The 18,412-nt window shown below is 48.0% G+C and overlaps 1 protein-coding gene across 1 annotated transcript in view; it reads left to right on the plus strand.

Moving 5' to 3' along the window:
- Positions 1 to 431: 431 nt before the first annotated feature.
- The window catches only part of B4galnt3 (beta-1,4-N-acetyl-galactosaminyltransferase 3), a 101,993-nt gene continuing 84,012 nt past the window's right edge, over positions 432 to 18,412 (plus strand). The window contains 1 exon segment of the mRNA XM_038320248.1: positions 432 to 600. Within this exon segment, the coding sequence (XP_038176176.1) occupies positions 432 to 600 (169 nt within the window).

The following is an 18,412-nucleotide window of genomic DNA, read 5'->3' on the forward strand; positions in this document are numbered from 1 at the left end:
GGGGCAGGGCCCACCTGTGCCTAGGGGCGGGGCCCAGGCGGGGGCGGGACAGGTAGGGCGTAAGGTAAAGCTCCGAGCCTAGAGAAAGCGCCCTAACTGTCGCGAGCGAGCGCTGGAGCCCGCGGGCACCTAGGAGAGCCTCCTAGGCTGGGTGCAGGAGCGTGCGGGGAGGGAGGGAGGGAGGTGGCGGGCCTGCGACGGGGAGAGGCGTGGAGTGGACACTTGGGGAGGAGGAGCCGGGCTCCGCGGCCGGAGAGAGACCTGCGAGACGCCCGCGCAGCCGAGGGACCCCAGCGCGCGGAGCATGAGCGGCCGGCCGGCCGGAGAGAGACCGGGGGAGACTTCTTGCGCGCCGCGCTGAGTGGCGGAGCCGGGTCGGGGCAGCGGGTACGGGGTAGCCCGTGCTTGGGCGGCCGGCAGGGCGCAGAGCCATGGGGAGCCCCCGCGCCGCGCTGCTGATGCTGCTCCTGCGTCCGATCAAACTGCTGAGGAGGCGCTTCCGGCTGCTGCTGCTGCTCGCCGTGGTGTCGGTGGGACTCTGGACTCTGTATCTGGAGCTGGTGGCGTCGGCCCAGGCCGGCGGGAACCCCCTGAATCGCAGTACGTAGCGCCGGGGGCCAAGGAGGTGGCAGAGGTGGGCGGGCGCTCCGGGGCAGGGATCCGCCTCTCCGAGCAGGCTCCAGGTGCCAGCACCGCCCCTCGCTTTACCCGCGACCCTTGCTGGTGGGGCTCGCCGTGGGTCCCTGATTCTGGCCTGCCCAGGGCAGAGTGGGACCAGGACGCTCTCGTGGCTCCTGGAGCGCCGGGAGAGGTTTGGGGCGCCTTCCACCGTGCGGAACAAGCAGCATCGCGGACAGAAACGCGTGGTTTAGCGAGCGCGGGCTCCGGCGCTGCGGCACGATTCGGCCGCACGCTGCGGTCGGCGCCGCCCCAGCTTTGCCCTCCGCTTGTTGGTGTGTGGTTGGCTCCCTGTTTCCCCTCCGGGCCGAACTTTCTGGGGTTCTTTTTCAATTACACCTTCGAGAGAGCCGCCTGGCCTTCCCGCATCGCGTGCGCCACTGTTTCCAAGTATCCCACCTACTGAATGCGTAGTTCTCCGCTCGTCCAGACTGCCTCCTCCAGTGTTTGAAGCCCTTGCAAAGCCCGCAGATCTAACAAACTCCCTAGATCCCTCTCAAGGCGACCCTGTCATGGGTAGATTCCTACTTATATTTTTATTTCACCAAAGCATTCACGTTTCTGCTTAGGAAAACGGGAGGAAATGGCCTTTCCCTTCTTCAATAGGTATGATTATCCATAGTGACTTCCAATATACTTTTGATTAGCCTAACAAAGTTAAATGTCATGTGGTAGCCAGAAAGGAGTGGAGAAGTTTCCAGAAGGGTCAGGTGCCCTTTCCCAGCCTAAAGAGGAAGTTCGCATTTATCTTCTGCCTGGGTTTCACTTTTCTGCTTAAAGAATCTCAAAGAATACCCTCTTGGTAGATAACTTTGGTCAACAACTGGATGTGGTTTTTTGTCTTTTGTGGCTCAGAAGAAATTATTGTCTCAGGAACTAAGCAGGGTCGGTTTGGAGACATGTGCTTACAGCCCAACCTCTCTATGGCAAAGAACATAATTCTAGCTGTGAGCTAAGAGACTGGTTGTCGCAAGAGATCCAGCTACTGTATGTAGCTAGAGATCAAGAGGAAAAGAGGGATTTGGCCTACATGGTCTCCAGGGCCCCTCTCAGTTGGGATAAGAGACTATGGCTTCTGCCTCTTGAACACTGCCAGGTGAGAGAGCCCGCGCACCTGGGGAAGAAGGTTGCTCTGAGATGCAAGCATGTAGCCATACTTAGAATTCTTTCTTGGCTTGACCCCAGCCTCCCTCCTCAGGTTTTGATTTTTGTAGAAGCCTTCACACTCTGGTCACCCAGGTGCAGGTGACTGAGTTTCCTTGGAGTGTGTAGGGGTGGGGGAGGCATGAATTCATTTCCTCCTCGGAACACCCTTTGCCAGCATGGTTCGTGGGGTACTCTATACACACTAGACAGGAAAGCCGTTGCTCTGTGGTCCTGAAGTCAGTGGTTGCCATCCCTCCTCTTCACTTTACCTCTTCCTCAGGAGTGCTTTCTGGTCCAAGACCAGGCCCAGCTGGCCGTAATAAAATAATTAATAATAATAATAGGCTTGCACTCTGGCTCCCTTCTAGCCTCTGGATCTTGCTGGCTTCTTTGTACCAGTTTCTGAATATGTTGTGTTTCTCTCCTCGGTGGATCTGACTTGTGGGCTTTTAAACTTTTATTTAAAAAAATTATTTCTTTTTCCAAGCTGATCCTTCTCCAAAAATATGTTCCCAGCTTCTTATTCCAAAATTGACTTTGTGCTCCTTGTGGTTTCTTTTTTTCTTTTTGAGACAGCCTCTCACTATGTAGCCCATGCTAATCTGCAGCTTGCTTTATTGCAGGCTGGGCTTGATTTCAAGATCTTCCTGCCTCAGTTTCCCCAGTGCTGACAGTGGGTGTATGTCAGATAGTCTGTCTTTCTCCTTCTCCTTGTGATTTTTTTTTCTTTCTGGGTTTTGTTTTTGTTTTTTGTTTTTTGTTTTTTTTTTGTTGTTTTTTTTTTTTTTGAGTCAAGATTTCTCTGTGTAGTCCTGGCTGTCCACGAACTCACTCTGTAGGCCAGGCTGGCTCAAGCCACAGAGATCCACCTACCTCTCCCTCCCCGGTGGGTGCTGGAGTTAAAGACATGTGCCACCATGCCTGGTCCTTGTTGTGATTTCTAACAAGAGCCCAAGCCTGGCCACTGAGGGTCACGATTCCCTCTTCCTAGGACTCTAAAGTCCATCCGCTGTGACATGTGTCCCAGTCCTGTCTTGATTTCTTTATGGTGTGGGGCCGGGGGAGGGGGTGGGGGGGGGAAAGCAGGGTGAGATTTGAAAGATGGCTATACTTGTTCCCTAAACTTTTTTTTTTGTTTTGTTTTAAGAAGCCCAGATGTTTTGCATCAAAATTCCCTCTTATGCTGTGTCTTACTCCCAGCTCAGAGCTATTCCTCTGGGGAAGGAGTAGGGAATTAGGTAGGAATGGAGAAGTAGGAAGGGGGTTGTTAGTGTTCCCTCCTCCACACCCTGCATACCAAGAGCTACCAGAGTAGTAAAGCTGCCCCTCCCAGCTGTACCCAGGACTTGACCACAGCCACCAGAGCCCCAGTGAGCCACCCTGCCACTTTGTAGCGATCTCTGCCAGCTCAGCCCACCCCCGCCTTCGTGTCATCTGTGAGGCTGGCCTCCAGGACCCAGAGCCTGTCATTTGCCTGTCCCTGTGTGAGGTATATTGGTTTAGCCCTGGAAAAGTGTACAGAGGATGGCAGTCCCAAACTCTAGGGTGGCAAAGTAATGACAGGGGAGCACACTTCCTGCTCCGTCTTCACAAAATAACCTGGTAGTTTAAGATATGGATGGTGTGCAATTTGGGCTCCATATGCAGAAAAAGACATAACCACTGTTGGGATAGCTTTAAAGGAAAACAACTCAAATTATTAACAAATAGAAGAGGGTTTCTTGGCCGAAATGATCACAGCCATTCACCCAGTCGTGTTTGTTTAATACATAGCTCAAACAAAGCAATGTGCTAGGTTGTTTAGATATGATGACCAAGATATGGCCTCTTAGTTAGGGTTACTCATGCTATAATGAAACACCTTGACCTAAAGCAAATTGGGGAGGGAAGAGTTTATTTGGCTTACGCTTTCACATCACAGGCCATCACTGAAGGAAGTCTGGGCAGGAGGAATCTGGAGGCAGGAGCTGATGCCAAGATCATGGAGGGGTGCTGCTTACTGGCTTGTTCCACGTGACTTAATCCTCCTTCCTTCCTTCCTTCCTTCCTTCCTTCCTTCCTTCCTTCCTTCCTTCCTTCCTTCCTTCCTCTCTCCCTCCCTCCTCCGTCCCTCCTTCCCTCCTCCTCCTCCTCCTCCTTCTTCCTCCTCTCTCTCTCTCTCTCTCTCTCTCTCTGTTCATGGGTGTTTTGCCTGCATATATGTCTGTGTGAGGGTGTCAGAAGCCCTGGAACTAGAGTTACAGACATTTATGAACTGCCATGTGGATGCTGGGAACTGAATCTGGGCCCTCTGGAAGAGCAGCCAGTGCTCTTAACCACTGAGCCGTCTCTCCAGCCTGCTTTCTTATACACCTCAGGACCACCAGCTCGGGGCTAGCACCACCGATAATGGACTGGGTCCTTCCACATCAATCACTAACCAAGAAAACGCTCTACAGGCTTGCCTACAGCCTGATCTGATGGAGGCATTGTCTCAGCTGAGACTACCTCCTCTGCAGTAAGTCTAGCCTGTGCCAAGTTGACATAAAACTAGCCAGCACATAATGGTTTCTTTGTTCTATAACTTTCTGTCTAGGAGTGGGACAAGGTGTTGATATGAAAAAAAATCAGGCTGGGCGGTGGTGCCACACACCCTTAATCTAGTGTTTAGAAAGCAGAGGCAGGCAGAATTCTGAGTTCAAGACCGGCCTGGTCTACAAAGTGAGTTCCAGGATAGCTAGGACTACACAGAGAAACCCTATCCGGAAAACATTCATTAAAAATTTCAAAAGTAGAAGGTAGATGTTGCAGTGATATTTCTGAAAATGGGATACAGCTTTCAGATAATTTCATAGAAGTAGAGACATTTAGAGAGATGGCGAGGAGTTAGTTAAATTCTGATGTGTGGGGCTGGTGAGATGGCCCTTTGGTTAAGAGCCCTTGCTGCTCTTGAAGAGGACCCAGGTTTGGTACGCAGGATCAATATGGTGGCTCATAGTGATCTGAATTTCAGTACACAGGATCCAGTGCCCACTTTTGGCCTCTACCAGGATAGCATGCACACTGTATACTTACTGATGCAAAGCATGCACAAACTAGAAACAGATTCTGATGTACTGAGGCTTGGATGTAGCTTAGTTGGTAGTATGCTTGCCTAGTGTGGATGCAGCTCTGGGTTTGATTCTTAAGACCCATAGAGAACTGGATGTGCTGTACACCTGCAATCATAGCACTCTGAGGTGGAGACAGGAGGGTTGGAAGTTCAAGGCCAGCCTGTGCTGTGTGAAACAAACAAACAAACAAACAAAGCAAAAAACCTGAAAGGAGGAAAAAGGAGATTCTACTGGAGAATAGAAAAAAGGGCTACTCACAGGCAGCCAACACCAGGAGCCAGGGAAAAGTTAGTGTTTGGTAAGATGGAGCAGCTGAGTTTGGTGAGACAGAAGGTGTGTAGGTAAATGAAGGGTGAGCTATGCCACAGCTCTCGTGCAAGACTTTGAGTAAGAGGGAAGCGTGGCATTTAGTTCACCAAAAGCAGAAAAGCAGTTAGGAGTTTTAGGTAGAATAACATTGCTGTGTAGGACAGGCAAGGGCGGAATAGGCAAGGACCATAGATCTGTTTAATAATACTTTGAGGATAGGTAGTGGTGTTGGAATAGGGTCTTGAGAGCTCTTTGCTGTATCCCATAAATCCTTAAATGGCTGGGTGGTCAGAGATGCTCTGGGGTCTGTCATTGCAGTAGTGGTGGTGCTCAGAGGACCCGAGGTGACAGTGTATTCAGATGTGCACCTAAGTCTTTAGTATTTTAGTAACTGGTGTAGCTACGTTGATGTGCAGTGGATGAATAGCAGCCCTGAGAGCAGACTGTTCAGGGTTCTCCACTCGCATAGGCTTTAGCTAGTTGTATCCGTTTGTTCATATGGAATCTGGTAAGGCTCTTCAGAAGGCAGAGGTTGCACTAAGATGCTTCCTAGGTTATAGGAAGGACTCAATTGGTCGACTTGGTGCCAGAGCCAATAGATGACATTTGGTACAAAGCTAGCACAGAGAGATAGTGCTCACACTGGTTTTATTTCAGAGTTGAACCTGGCATGTTCCTTCCCAACTACCAGGTTCACCTGCTGGACACCAAAGCCCTCTCAAGCTTAGGGAACTAATGGTCTTTTGCTGCCTCTGAGGTCTGCCCCACATTTCCAGTTGGCCCTTATCATTTTGGTTGTCTTGAGTCGACTCAGGGAGGGAGGGACACCCACAGATGTCAGACTGACAAGTTGCTCCCATAGCACCACAGCCGTTCTACTAGAAAGGACAGAAACTTCCTGTAGCAGAGGTAACCCGGGGCAAACTGGTAATCCGAGAATTGTGCTTGGCAGGGAGATGCAAACGAGGCAGATGTGTGGGCAACGGAGGGACAGGATGGCTTGGAGAGGAACCTCGCAGTGGCGTAGGGCACAGCACAGCACAGCTCTTGCTGTTTGCCACACCATTCTTTCCCAAGTATCCACTGGCTCTTTTCTTGTGCCCTGCTTGCCTCGCCGTCCCTTGGCATTGTTTATATCACTTGGCTGCTGTGGGCCCCTTCACGTTAGTATTCAGTTCTGGGCATGTCCCAGGCACTCCAGGTTCTCACCTAAAACCCCTGGGAACCACTGGGCAGCTGGAGACTTCAAAGCACCCGACAATTTGTATTAGCAGACACTAACTTCTCAGTGACTAATCCAAAGATAAAACCCAGGAATTCTTTTCCTGTGTACATCATACAATGCCTTTGAATATGAATGTCAAAGATAAGAACTGAGTGGTTTGGGCTGGAGAGATGGCTCAGCACTTAGAAGCATGCAGTCTTCTTGCAGAGGCCCTGAGTTTGGTTCCTAGTACCCTTGTTGGACACCTCACGTTGCCTGTAACTCCAGCTCCAGGGAATCAGGTGCCCTCTGAGGGCACCTGGACTCGTGTGCACACACACAGACCTGTATATATAATTGAAAATAAAAGAATTATTGGGCAGTGGTGGCGCACACCTTTAATCCCTGCGCTCGGGGTGGGGGGTGGGGGGTGGGGGCAGAGGCAGGTGGATCTCTGAGTTAGAGGCCAGCCTGGTCTACAAAGCGAGTTCCAGGACAGCCAGGGCTATTACACAGAGAAACTTTGTCTTAAAGAAAAAAGAAAGAAAGAAGGAAAAAAGAAAAGAGAAAACATATACATACACACAGAGAAAACAGAAATGATAATAAAGGAAAGAAAAGAACTGAGCTGCTCGTGCTGTCTGAGTGTGTCCTGGCAGGCGGGTGGTGATGGCTAGAGGAGACTGCCCTTATTTGTTTCTGTCCTTTACCTGCCCTCCTTGTTCCTGTCCTCATGGAGCCAGCGGGTATCTTGGCAAGGCATCCCCAGCTTCATCCTGTTCTCCACCCAGGGATCCTCAGTCTAAGTTCGGTGGCACTGGAGCTGCCAGACACTCCCTGTCCTTGGGTTTGTAAAGGGCACAATTCTCCGACTTTGCAGCCCAGGGTCTTCTGAAATGGCCGATTTTGTGCTGCTTCATTGGCAGCTGGAAGGTGCACTGCAGTAATTTTCCAGGCCACAGAATCTGGCCTGGCCCTCTAGGGTTGAGCTTTATGGAGCAGAGCAGAGCAGCCGCCATGGAGTTTGCTTTGGAAGGGGGCCTGGAGACTGTTCTTGGAGTTGCTGCACAGCCTAGTGTCTACCCAGTTCCACCAGTCTCAAACGCCTCCCCTGTAAAATTTTTCCACAAGCACTTTCCTTATGTCCCAAGACGGTGAGGTCTAAACTAAGTCAGCCGCACATTTACACTTTGATGCAGTTCTCCTTTGACCTTTGACCTTTCAATAGACCTAATTCGTAGGTTTATAGATTAACTAACTCAAAAGAATACTGCTGGGACAGATAAGTTCGGATGGTGTATATATATATAATATATATGGTGTGAGACTGAATGAATAGATTGTGTATTCTGAGCAAAGCGTGATAGGTCTTTAATTTTTTATGCTCACAGGTTCTGCTTTTCTGTTCCCCCCATTTTAGACAGGGTTTCATGTATCCCAGGCTGGCCTCCAAGTCCCAAAGTAACCAAGGATGACCTTGAACTTCTAGTCCTTTTGCCTTTACTTCCTGAATGAATCTGACACCTGGGATTAAAGATGTGCTCCGCAACACCCCGTTCTTTTATGCGGTGCTGAGGATAAGCCAGGGCTTCCTGCATGCTAGGCAAGCACTTTACAACAGCTGTGTCTCTGACTCAGGTTCTTCAAATGTCGGAAACACCCAGTAGATAAACAAAAATGATCATCTTCATTATTTGTTGCCATGCTGGAGTTTGAGCTATGACTTTGTAACACTACACCTATAGTCCTATCTTTTTTTTTTTTTTAAAGATTATTAACTGAGCAATGGTGGCTCATGCCTTTAATTCCAGCACTTGGAAAGCAGAGACAAGCAGATCTGAGTTCAAAGCCAGCCTGGTTTACAGAGCAAGTTCCAGGACAGCCAGGCTACACAGAGAAAACCTGTCTGGAAATACCAAACCAAACAAACACAAATATTATCTATATATTTATTTATTTATTTATGACGTAGTTTTACTGTGTAACTCTGGCTGGCTTGGAACTCACTATGTAGACCAAGCTGATCTTGAACTCACAGAGATCCTCCTGCCTTTGCCTTCTAGGTGCTGGGTTAAAAGCATGTGCCTCCATGCCCAGCTATTTTTTTTATTATTAAAGTTATATCTGTGTATGTTTGCCTGTGTGGTTGTGGATGCCAGAGGTATCATAGCCCTCTGGCAGCTAGAGTTATATCGGCAGTTATAAGCTACCTGATGTGGGTGTGAAGAATCCAACTTGAATTCTCTGCGAGAGCAGTGTACATGTTCTTAGCTACTGAGCCATCTCCCTCCCCAGTTTACAGTTTTAAAAAAACCTTTTGATGGAAGACACAGACAGACAGGTGTGTGCGCGTGCGCACACACACACACACACACACACACACACACACATGCGGTGGGGGTTGCTCTGTAAGTGTACAACTTGGGTAAGCAGTGTATCAGCATAGCCAACCATGATGAAACAATTCTGTAAGCCCCCTTGGAATTCCCTTTGAATCACTGGCACGCCACAGCATAGATGAACTTAGACTACTTTTTTTATGTCATCATATAAATGAAATCATTCAATGTTATGTATTATACAAGTTACACACACACACACACACACACACACACACACACACACACAGAGAGAGAGAGAGAGAGAGAGAGAGAGAGAGAGAGAGAGAGAGAGAGAGAGAGAGAGAGATTATCTTGAGACAGTGTCTAATGTCTAATATAATACAGTCTGGCCTCAAACTCACTGTGTACCTGAAGTTGCTCTTGAATTCCTGATCTTACCTCTATTTCCCAAGTACTAGTATTACATGGGTGTGCCACCATGCCTGACTTTAAAATATTCTTTATGATTCTAAAAGTAGTGACCACTCCTTGTTCCAAAAGACAGCTTTCTAGCGCATGCGCAGCTTCACTGACCTGGGCTTTAGCCTAGCACAGTAGTCACCAGGGGATGAGGAGGGCTTGAGGCTCAGCTGCTCTGTGTCACAACACAGCTCTGGGGAGCTGCTGTGGGGTAGAGTTGGGGGTTGTTGCTTTTGTTGTGAAACTCCCCAAAGTGTTTCTTTCCAGTCTTGTTACTGGGATAGCCGTGTTTCTCTTGAGCAGCTTAGTTTTTATTGGTCAAATCAGTTGTGTAGCTACCCTGGTTTCTCCCTTTATGTTGTCATTAGAAAGCCTTAGAATTTAACTCCTCCTTCACCTGGACAAAAGCGGAAGGGATTTTATGATTTATAACCTTTCTTCCTTCCTTTCCTCCTTCCCTTCCTTCCTTCCCTTTCCTTCCTTCCTTCCTTCCTTCCTTCCTTCCTTCCTTCCTTCCTTCCTTCCTCCCTCCCTCCCTCTCTCCCTCCCTCCTCCCTCCCTCCCTTCTTCCTCCTTCCTTCCCTCCTCCCTTTTTTCTTCCTTCCTTCCTCCCTCCCTCTCTCTTTTCTTTCCTCCCTCCCTCCTCCCTCCCTCCCTCTCTCCTCTCTCCTTCTCTCCTCCCTTTTTTCTTCCCTCCCTCCCTGCCTCCTCCCTCTTTTCTTCCCTCCCTCCCTCCCTCCTCTCTCCTTCCCTCCTCCCTCTTTTCTTCCCTCCCTTCCTCCCTCCCTCTTCTCTCCTTCCCTCCTCCCTTTTTTCTTCCCTCCCTTCCTTCCTCCCTCCCTCCCTCCCTCCTTCCTTCCCTCCCCCCTCCTCCCTCTTTTTTCCCTCCCTGAGGCTTCCTTCCCTCCTTGTATAGCTCTAGGGATGGAACCCAGAAATTCCCATCTTACTCAAGCCCTCTACTACGGAGCAGTGCGCCCAGATCTGTGTTTTTCTATTACTTTATTTCTTTCTGTCCTATAACTACTTCCAGTTTATACCTTCTTAACAGTCTATGGTTCTTACAAGCCACTTACCTTAATCAAGAAATCAATAAAAGTGCTACGTATACATAGGAGCATTTAAAAAATGCCTCTGATCTGCTACTCTTACAGGGAGATTATTGGGAAAAAGCCTGCAAAATAAGTAAATAAAGTTCAGTGAGCTGGTTGACAGCACTGCTTGCCACACAATCCAGGCACTAGCCAGCAAGGCTAAAAACTCATTTTCTTCCTTTTTTTTTTCTTTTGGTTTTTTCGAAACAGGCTTTCTCTGTGTAGTTTTGGAGACTGTCCTGGAACTCGCTCTGTAGACCAGGCTGAACTCAGAGATCCGCCTGCCTCTGCCTCTCGAGTGCTGGGATTAAAGGCGGGCGCCATCACTGCTGGGCTAGAAAACTCATTTTCTAGCCTTGACCCTAACTGTTGAGAGGAAGACCTGAGAGTGACAGAGAGGTCATGGAGGTGAAGAACTATGTCTGCTACGAAGCTGTGCCGGACAGAGCCACAAAGCCACAGACAGCAGAGGTCCCTCCCTTTCTGAAGAGCGGAGGGAACAGGCCAGGGAGGAACCTTCGCTGGCCTCGTCCTCCAGTTCCTCACCTTTTACTGTTTGCACTTTGGTTTCTGCTCATCTCTGGTTCCCCTTCCTCCGCCTTCCAGATGTTGAGATTACAGGATTCTATCCTTATATCCAGCCTTTTTTTTTTTTTTTAAAGGAAGAGGCCCTCACTATATAACCTAGACTGGCCTTAAAATCACAGAGATCCTCCTGACCCTGCTGAGTGCTGGGATTAAAGGAATGCGACATTGTACTTGGCCTTCATTTCTTTTAGACCATGTTTTTGTATCACCTAGCAGAGGCTATGCTGTGTCCTGTTACCTACCTGTGTAGGTAAAATTATACTTTGTAGAATCAGGCCCTTGGAAGATGGATGAAGGATGGGAAAAGAAAAAAAAAAAGAAAAAAGTATTGCTAAATGGTACCTTTAATCCCAGCACTTGGGAGGCAAAGGCAGACAAATCTCTTGAGTCTGAGGCCAGCCTGGTCTAGGATAGCCAGGGGAACAAAGAGAAAGAAACTCTGTCTCAAAAAATCAAAACCAAAATAAAAACCAAAAGGTATTTGGTTGTACACACCTTTAATCTGTGCACTTTGTGAGTTTGAGGCAAGCCTGGTCTACATAGTGACTTCTGGGCCAGCCAGAGCTATACAGTGAGATGTTGTCTCTAAAAGGGGTGGGGGTGGGGGCTGAAGAGATGGTTCAGCAGTTTCAGAGCATTGGTGGCTCTTCCAGAGGACCCTTGTTCAGCTCCCAGCACCCACATGGAAGCGCACACCTGTCTGTAACTCCAGTCCCAGACTTCTGACACCCTCATGCAGGCAAGACAGCAAGACATAAAATAAAAACAAACGAGGAAGGAAGGAAAGAGGGAGGGGAAGGTGGAGGATAGGGATGGAGAAAGGACTTCCAAGAGATTTTTTTATGTAAACACCTAGGAAACTGAATAATGTGTGTTTTTCAGTTTTCAGTTTGCAAATCTTGAATGGTAACTGAGGTGATTCACTTTGAAGCTTAAGGGGAAATGTCTATGGAACATTTACTTTTTTGTGGCGCGCTGAATGGAATAAAGCCTTGATGGTTCCTGGAAAAATGCAGAATTTGAAGACAAGGCAGGGTTTTAATCCCAGTTATTCACCAAGTTAAGACCTCAGTAAGGTAATTATTCCTTTCCAAGCCTCCGATGCCTCATCTGGGTCAGAGGTCACACTGCTTGACGAAGAGCTTTTCTTCTTACAGTGAGATTAATGAGTCTACCACACACAGGCGCCTAGTTAGAGCTGGTAGGAGTTAAGTGCTTAGGGAATGTTGAGTCCCACCTCCTCCTCCTTGAACTTTCCAGTCTGCGTGAAGGGAGATGCCCAGGCAGGCATGGGTTGTAGTCCTCAACTGGTCCTTTGGCCGGATGCTTCTTCACGTTAGCCTGTGACAAACCCTTGCCCAGCCGTCCCTGCTCAGCACCTGCACTGGACACACACACTCTCTTCCTTCAGGATGCTCAGCACTGAGTCCATCTCTCCGTCCCTCCTCTGGGCGAATGCTTGCTTTGAGTTGGGAGGTAGGTCAGCCCCCTGAGACCGTTTGTGTAGCGGGACAGGAAAGCACAGTAGATGGGGCACAGCAGCCTGTCATGTGCTGCGTGCTCTGGGCTGCGTGTTGAGAATGGAAAGCACTGGAAGGTAGGACATTCACAGTAACCCTAATTTAAATTTTAGTGCTGGCCGCACATGACTTTAATCCCACCACAGGAAGAGGCAGGTTGAACTTTATGAGTTCAAGGCCTGCCTGATCTACAGTGAATTTACAGTTTACAGGCCAGCCAAGGCTACATAGTGAGACCCCGTCTCAAACAATAAAATAAAAATAACTTAAATCTTAACACTGACTTGTTATGGGTAATAAATTAGATAAAATAAATTTAAATGATTAAAAACAAAGGAGAATAAAATTTTAGAAGGAAAAGTATTAATTACTTTTCTTGTTGCTATAACAAAATAGCTGTCAAAAGCAACTTGAGGAAGTATAGTGGGTAATGTTGGTTGTCAACTTGACACACCTGGGAGAGAGGGACCCTCACTTCAGGAATTGCTTCTATTGGCTTCCAGCGGCCATGTCTGTGGGGGAGTTTTCTTGCTTTGTGATTGAAGTGGGAGGTAGGGTCATCCCTGGATGGTGAGCCAGGGCTGCGTAAGACAGGTAGATAAGCCAGAGGCAACAAGTCAGGAAGTTCCTCCATGGCCTCTGCCTCCAGGTTCCTGCCTGGGCTTCCCTGCGTGGCGGACCGTGACCTGTTGGTTTTAGCCAGTGTTTATCTCAGCAGCAGGAACGTGACAGGGAGAGGAAGGAAGGGCTTTCTTTGGCTAGTAACGTGGGCTGCAGTCCATCGTGCTGGTGCTGCGGCTATGGGGACACCTGCCGTCTTTGTGCTCCACTCGAGAACATGGAGAGGAGGATGCTGCTTCTCTGCTGCTTTCTCCTTTTCATTCAGTTCTGGGACAGCAGCTCATGAGATGGGGCCACCATTTTCTCCTCCGTCCAGTCTTTCTGGAAACGCTTTCGTACCAGGCACAGGTGTGTGTCCACGTGACTTTAAATCCAGTCAAGTTGAAGATTAACCATTAAAACAATAAATTTGCACTAAAACCATATCAAATTTGAAGGCTTTAGCTTCATCCTCTTTGGGAGTAGGTTTGGAACTCCTCCTTGTCACTTAGGAGCCGAGGGGACAGCCACTTTTAGTGTTCTGGTTATGGTCTTGAAGACTCAGTTGCCTAAACTCTTAGTGGTGGCCATTTTCCCAGAGCCTCTGGCCGAGGCCATCTCTAGTGTGGTCTCAGTACAAGCTGTTGCCTTGAGGATTAAGGTCTCTCTCTGCTGAGATCCCCTTACAAATGCCTTGAGCCACCCTTTCCAACTTGTCTGCCAACCAGAGCTCACAGAGGTGTGTGGCAGTGCTCACACACACCCTCCTTGTGCAGCGAGCTCAGCTGGTGTCCCAGCCACTGCTGGGTTCAAGACTGGCAGAGGGAGTGAGGACCCTGAGGTCTTCCCCCAGAACCAGAGTTCTCAGCTCTTGGGTCTCCTTCCTTCCCATTTTGGCTGAGTGGGAAAAGGGGGTGGAGACGGGAGAGCCCAGTGAATGACTTTCAGCAGGAGCAGTGGCAATTGTACCAGGGAGGAAGACTGAGGGCAAGAACCCTAGGGGAGAATTTTATTCTCTTTTTAGTCTAGTGACTTTTCTTTCTCTATAAGTTTTATTTAATTCTACCTCAACAATTTTAGGTCCCTTAAAATGCTATATTAGTTGTATACTTTTTGTCAATTGTGAACAACTTTACAATCTAATATTGCTGATTGCTTCCCAAACTAAGGGGTCTGTATCTGCTTGCTGCTCTGATCGTCATACCTTATGTTTTGGTCCTCGGAGATTTTAAAGGACTTAGCTATGTCTTAAAAAGAAGCTAGTATTATTGCATGCAGTATTTGTAAACATCATTTTGGTGTATTTTTCTGAAGAAGTCTTTTGACTTAAGTGCCCTTTTAAGAGATTTTTGTTTTACTGTTGTTTTGTTTGTTTTTTGTTTTTTTAAGGCAGAGTATCTCTGTATATCCCTGACCTGTCCTGGAACTCACTCTATAGACCAGGCTGGCTCCCAGATCCACCTGCCTCTGCCGCCTGAGTGTTGAGATTAACGGCATGTGCTACCACCACAGCCCATCGAGATTTATTTTTATTAATTTTTTGTATGCGTGTGCCTGTGTGTCCATGTGAGTGCAAGTGCCTATGGAAGCCAGAAGATGGCTTCGGACTCCCCTGAACTGGACTTGTTACATGTGATTTTAAACTGCGTGATGTGGATGCTGGGACCAAACTTGGGTCTTTGTGGGTACTGAGCCAGCTGACCTTCCTCCTTTAGCTAGAGCTTCCAAGTTCTACCGTCTGGTGTGTGTGTGTGTGTGTGTGTGTGTGTGTGTGTGTGTGTGTATGCGTGTGCATGTGTGTGCATATGTGCACACGTGCATGCAGAGGTGAATATTTCTGTGGAAAGCAGATAGCATTAGCTAAGTGACAGCAGAGGGAACCAGCTTGTTGGGGTGAGGAACTATTGAGGAGCCTGTTGCATAGAGGTTTGCCTGGGGTTGGTGGGTGAAGGTGAGTGGCCTCATATGAGGTCTCTTGATGCCACTCTGCAGAGTTCAGAGCTGGCAAGGGGTGGAGTAGCAGCATAAACTCTGAGATAATGAAAGGCCCCTTTAAACAGTCCATTAATTTTTCTGGGTGGTGGTGGTGTACACCTTTAATCCCAGCACTTGGGAGACAGAAGCAGGTGGATATCTGTGAGTTTGAGGTTAGCCTGTTCTATAGAGTCAGTTCTAAGACAGATAGGACTGCACAGAGAAACCCTGTCTCAAAAAAAAAAAATCCACTAAATTGTATTTCAATTCTTCAGACATTTATTGAATTTTTGTGTGTTCCAGGAACTGTGACGTAACTGTAGATAAAGATGTTGGAAGTTTGCAAAGTGGCTAGTGATAGTATTTAGAGCTGGTCATGCTACCACACGTCTGTAATCCCACTTCTCAGGAGACTGAGGCAGGGTGCTGCAAATTTGAGGTCAGCTTTGCCCATGTGGTACAGTTCTGTCTTTTTTTAAAAATTTAATTAATTAATTAGTTAATTAATTAATTTTTGAGACAGGGTATCACTATGTATCCCTGACTGTTCTGGAACTCACCATGTAGATCAGGCTGGCCTTGAACTCACAAAGATCTCTGCCTGCCTCTGCCTCCGCTATGCCTGGCTACAGCCTTGTCTTAAAATCAATAGCCAGGTGTGTGGCATGGGCCTTTAATTCCAGCACTCAGTAGGCAGAGGAATGTGGATCTCTGAGGTCCATGTCAGCTAGGGTGACACAGCCAGACACTGTCTCGAATGAATGAATGAATGAATAAACGAACAAATGATCTCCTCAACCCCAAACCACCTAGTGGTTATTATAGTGATTCCAAGGATAGGCAACGAGTGTCTAGCTCAGGAGGGAGGCAGACAAAAGCTGAGCCATCCCAAGGAAAGGTGTGATAGAGTTCGGTGACAGAGTTGATGTAGTAAAGGAGAAGATATGACATTATGGGCTTCAGATGGGATTCTCTGGCTCCATTGTCTTGATCATTTTTATTAAGGGATGCTGTATCTGTCCAGTATCTCAAAAGTATTCTTGTGAGAAGGATGTGCTTCGTTTCTTCTCACGTCTTCGTCTGGGATCTGGGTACTGCACTGGTCCCAGAGAGCAGTGTTAAGGGATCAGAGACAAGTCGGCATTCAGAAGACACTTCCTGAGCACTTGTGAAACACCAGGAATGTCCTCCGCTTTGGCAGCATAGTACGTATGGCTACTGAAATTCAAGAGTGGCTCAAAGTGACTGCGTGGAGGGAAGAGAAAGGGATTCCCAAGAGGTGACATTCAGAAAGCAGGTGTCTTAGTGGTGCAGGATATGATGAAGCACCTGATCCATGTGGAGATTTAAGTAAGGCCTTTAGTGGTTCAGACCGTGGGAGCCTGGGAGACGGCGGAAAAGGACAGAACAGAGGTGGGGCTGCTTTTCAGTGCCTCCTTTCTGCCCTCCCTGCCGTCCTTGAAGCTTTGCCCTTTTACCTCCTGGCAAGAAGAGCCAGCCGCTGTCTCTGGGCTCTCTACTCAGGGTTATTCTGGGTCTGGAGAGAGACCCATCGTAGTGTAAACCTGGATCCCAAAACAAGTCCGGGTGGGGCTGGGTCCTTCCTCTCCTCCTGAAAGCCTGGCTGGAATTAACCTCTGCTCCCGTTCCCTCACAACGCTCCCCAGGCCTCCATTAGTGCACTTATCAAAGTCTGCTTGCATCAGAGTTATTTCTGTCTGGGTTTGTCTTCCCCCAAGAGATCATGAATTTCTGGAGTGCTGTACTTAGGAATTGCCCCCCGTTTAGCTCCCTGGTACAGAGATTTTTTAACACTTTGTTGAATTGTGTATACCTGCAAGAATCTCATGGAGAAATGGTAGGCCCTTTCTCCAGAAGTTTGTTCACCCCTTAAATAATTCCATGTTCTATCTTGGGGAGTTACTCAGTCCTCTGACTCTGGGATCCGGAGGCAGTAATTTCCTAAGAGTTTCACCCAGTTCTCTGGTAAGCACTCAGGGTATGACTGATGGGAACTTTCTGCCAATTAGACCTCCTTTAGTTTCGAGGATGGCTATTCAGAGTGCCTGTACGAAGGATCATATAAACCAGCTGCACCCGTCCAGAGGGCAGAGCTGTTCAGGGGCCTGTGGCTATCCTGAAGCCTTGGGCTAGCCTTCTCTCACATCTTTGCCATTGTTCATGCTGTGTTCTGCTGTCATTTCATCCCTTCTGCCTGCTTTTCAAGGCCTGCCCATCCTCTGATTTCATCCCCTGCCCAGAGTCTTCTTTGACTATTTCAGAATCAGCTGACATCATCCTCTTTGGAACTTCGTTGCAGTTATGTGAGGCTTATCATCTGGGTCTGTCTCCTGTATTGATAGCCTGAGAGACTCCCGAGTATCTCGTCAGGGCAGCTCATGGCATTGCTCTGTAAACATGGGGGCAGCTGAAGAGGCAGGTGGTCACCTTAGACTCAAGGTGGCAAAGCTCATGCTTCCTCTGAGGTTGCCATGATGCCACCCATACCACCTGCTATTAGTGGGTACTAGTTCCCTACCTCCCAGAGAGACGTGGCACTCAAACTGGCTTTTAAACTCTCTGTATGGTTGAGGATGACCTTAACTTCTGATCCTCCTGTCTCTGCTTCCCAAGTAATGGGATGACAGGCATATGCCAGTCAGAGCCTTGTGCATGGCAGGCAAGAATCTAGACACTCAGCTACATCTCCAGCCTTGTGGTGGGTTTGTAAGGCTCCTCATTGTCTCTCTTGCTTGGTTTCAAGGATGTTTCTAATATATCATAAGGATACCTGTTCGCAAGCCCAAAATTTTAGAGATTAAAGTTTTTGAGATGAATGCTATCTGTGTTTTTCATTCTAGACCTATAGCAGACAGACATCCACGGTAAGAACATGGAATCCTTTGACCGAGCCTCTATGTAATTTGAGGATCCTTCTCAACATGGTTCACCAAGTCATTGCTACGATTGGTCTGAGTTATTCCTTAAAATGGAATCTGTTTGCCCAACTGCAGGGCTTTACCAGTGGAGATTTTAAGGCCTTGAGCAGATAGCAGAACTGGACTCTGAACTCCTGATACATTCCCCCCCAACCCCTCCACCCCCGCCAGTTAGCGATCATCATTCTGCCTTCTCATTCCCCTTTTCTTTGCTAATGCTTTCTTCTTCCTCCCTTTAAGTCAACAGTTCTTGACCCCTGGGGGGGTGTCAAATGACCCTTTCACAGGGGTCTCTGAAGACTGTCGGAAAACAGACATTTACATTAAGATTCATAAACTAGCAAAATTGCAGTTATGAAGTAGCAATGAAAATAATTTTATGGTTGGGGGGTCACCACAACACGAGGAACTGTATTAAAGGGTCACAGTGTTAGGAAAGTTGAGAACCTCCACCTTAAGTGATGTTT

This window comes from Arvicola amphibius, chromosome 2, assembly GCF_903992535.2.
Source record: "Arvicola amphibius chromosome 2, mArvAmp1.2, whole genome shotgun sequence".
Classification (NCBI taxonomy): Eukaryota; Metazoa; Chordata; class Mammalia; order Rodentia; family Cricetidae; genus Arvicola; species Arvicola amphibius.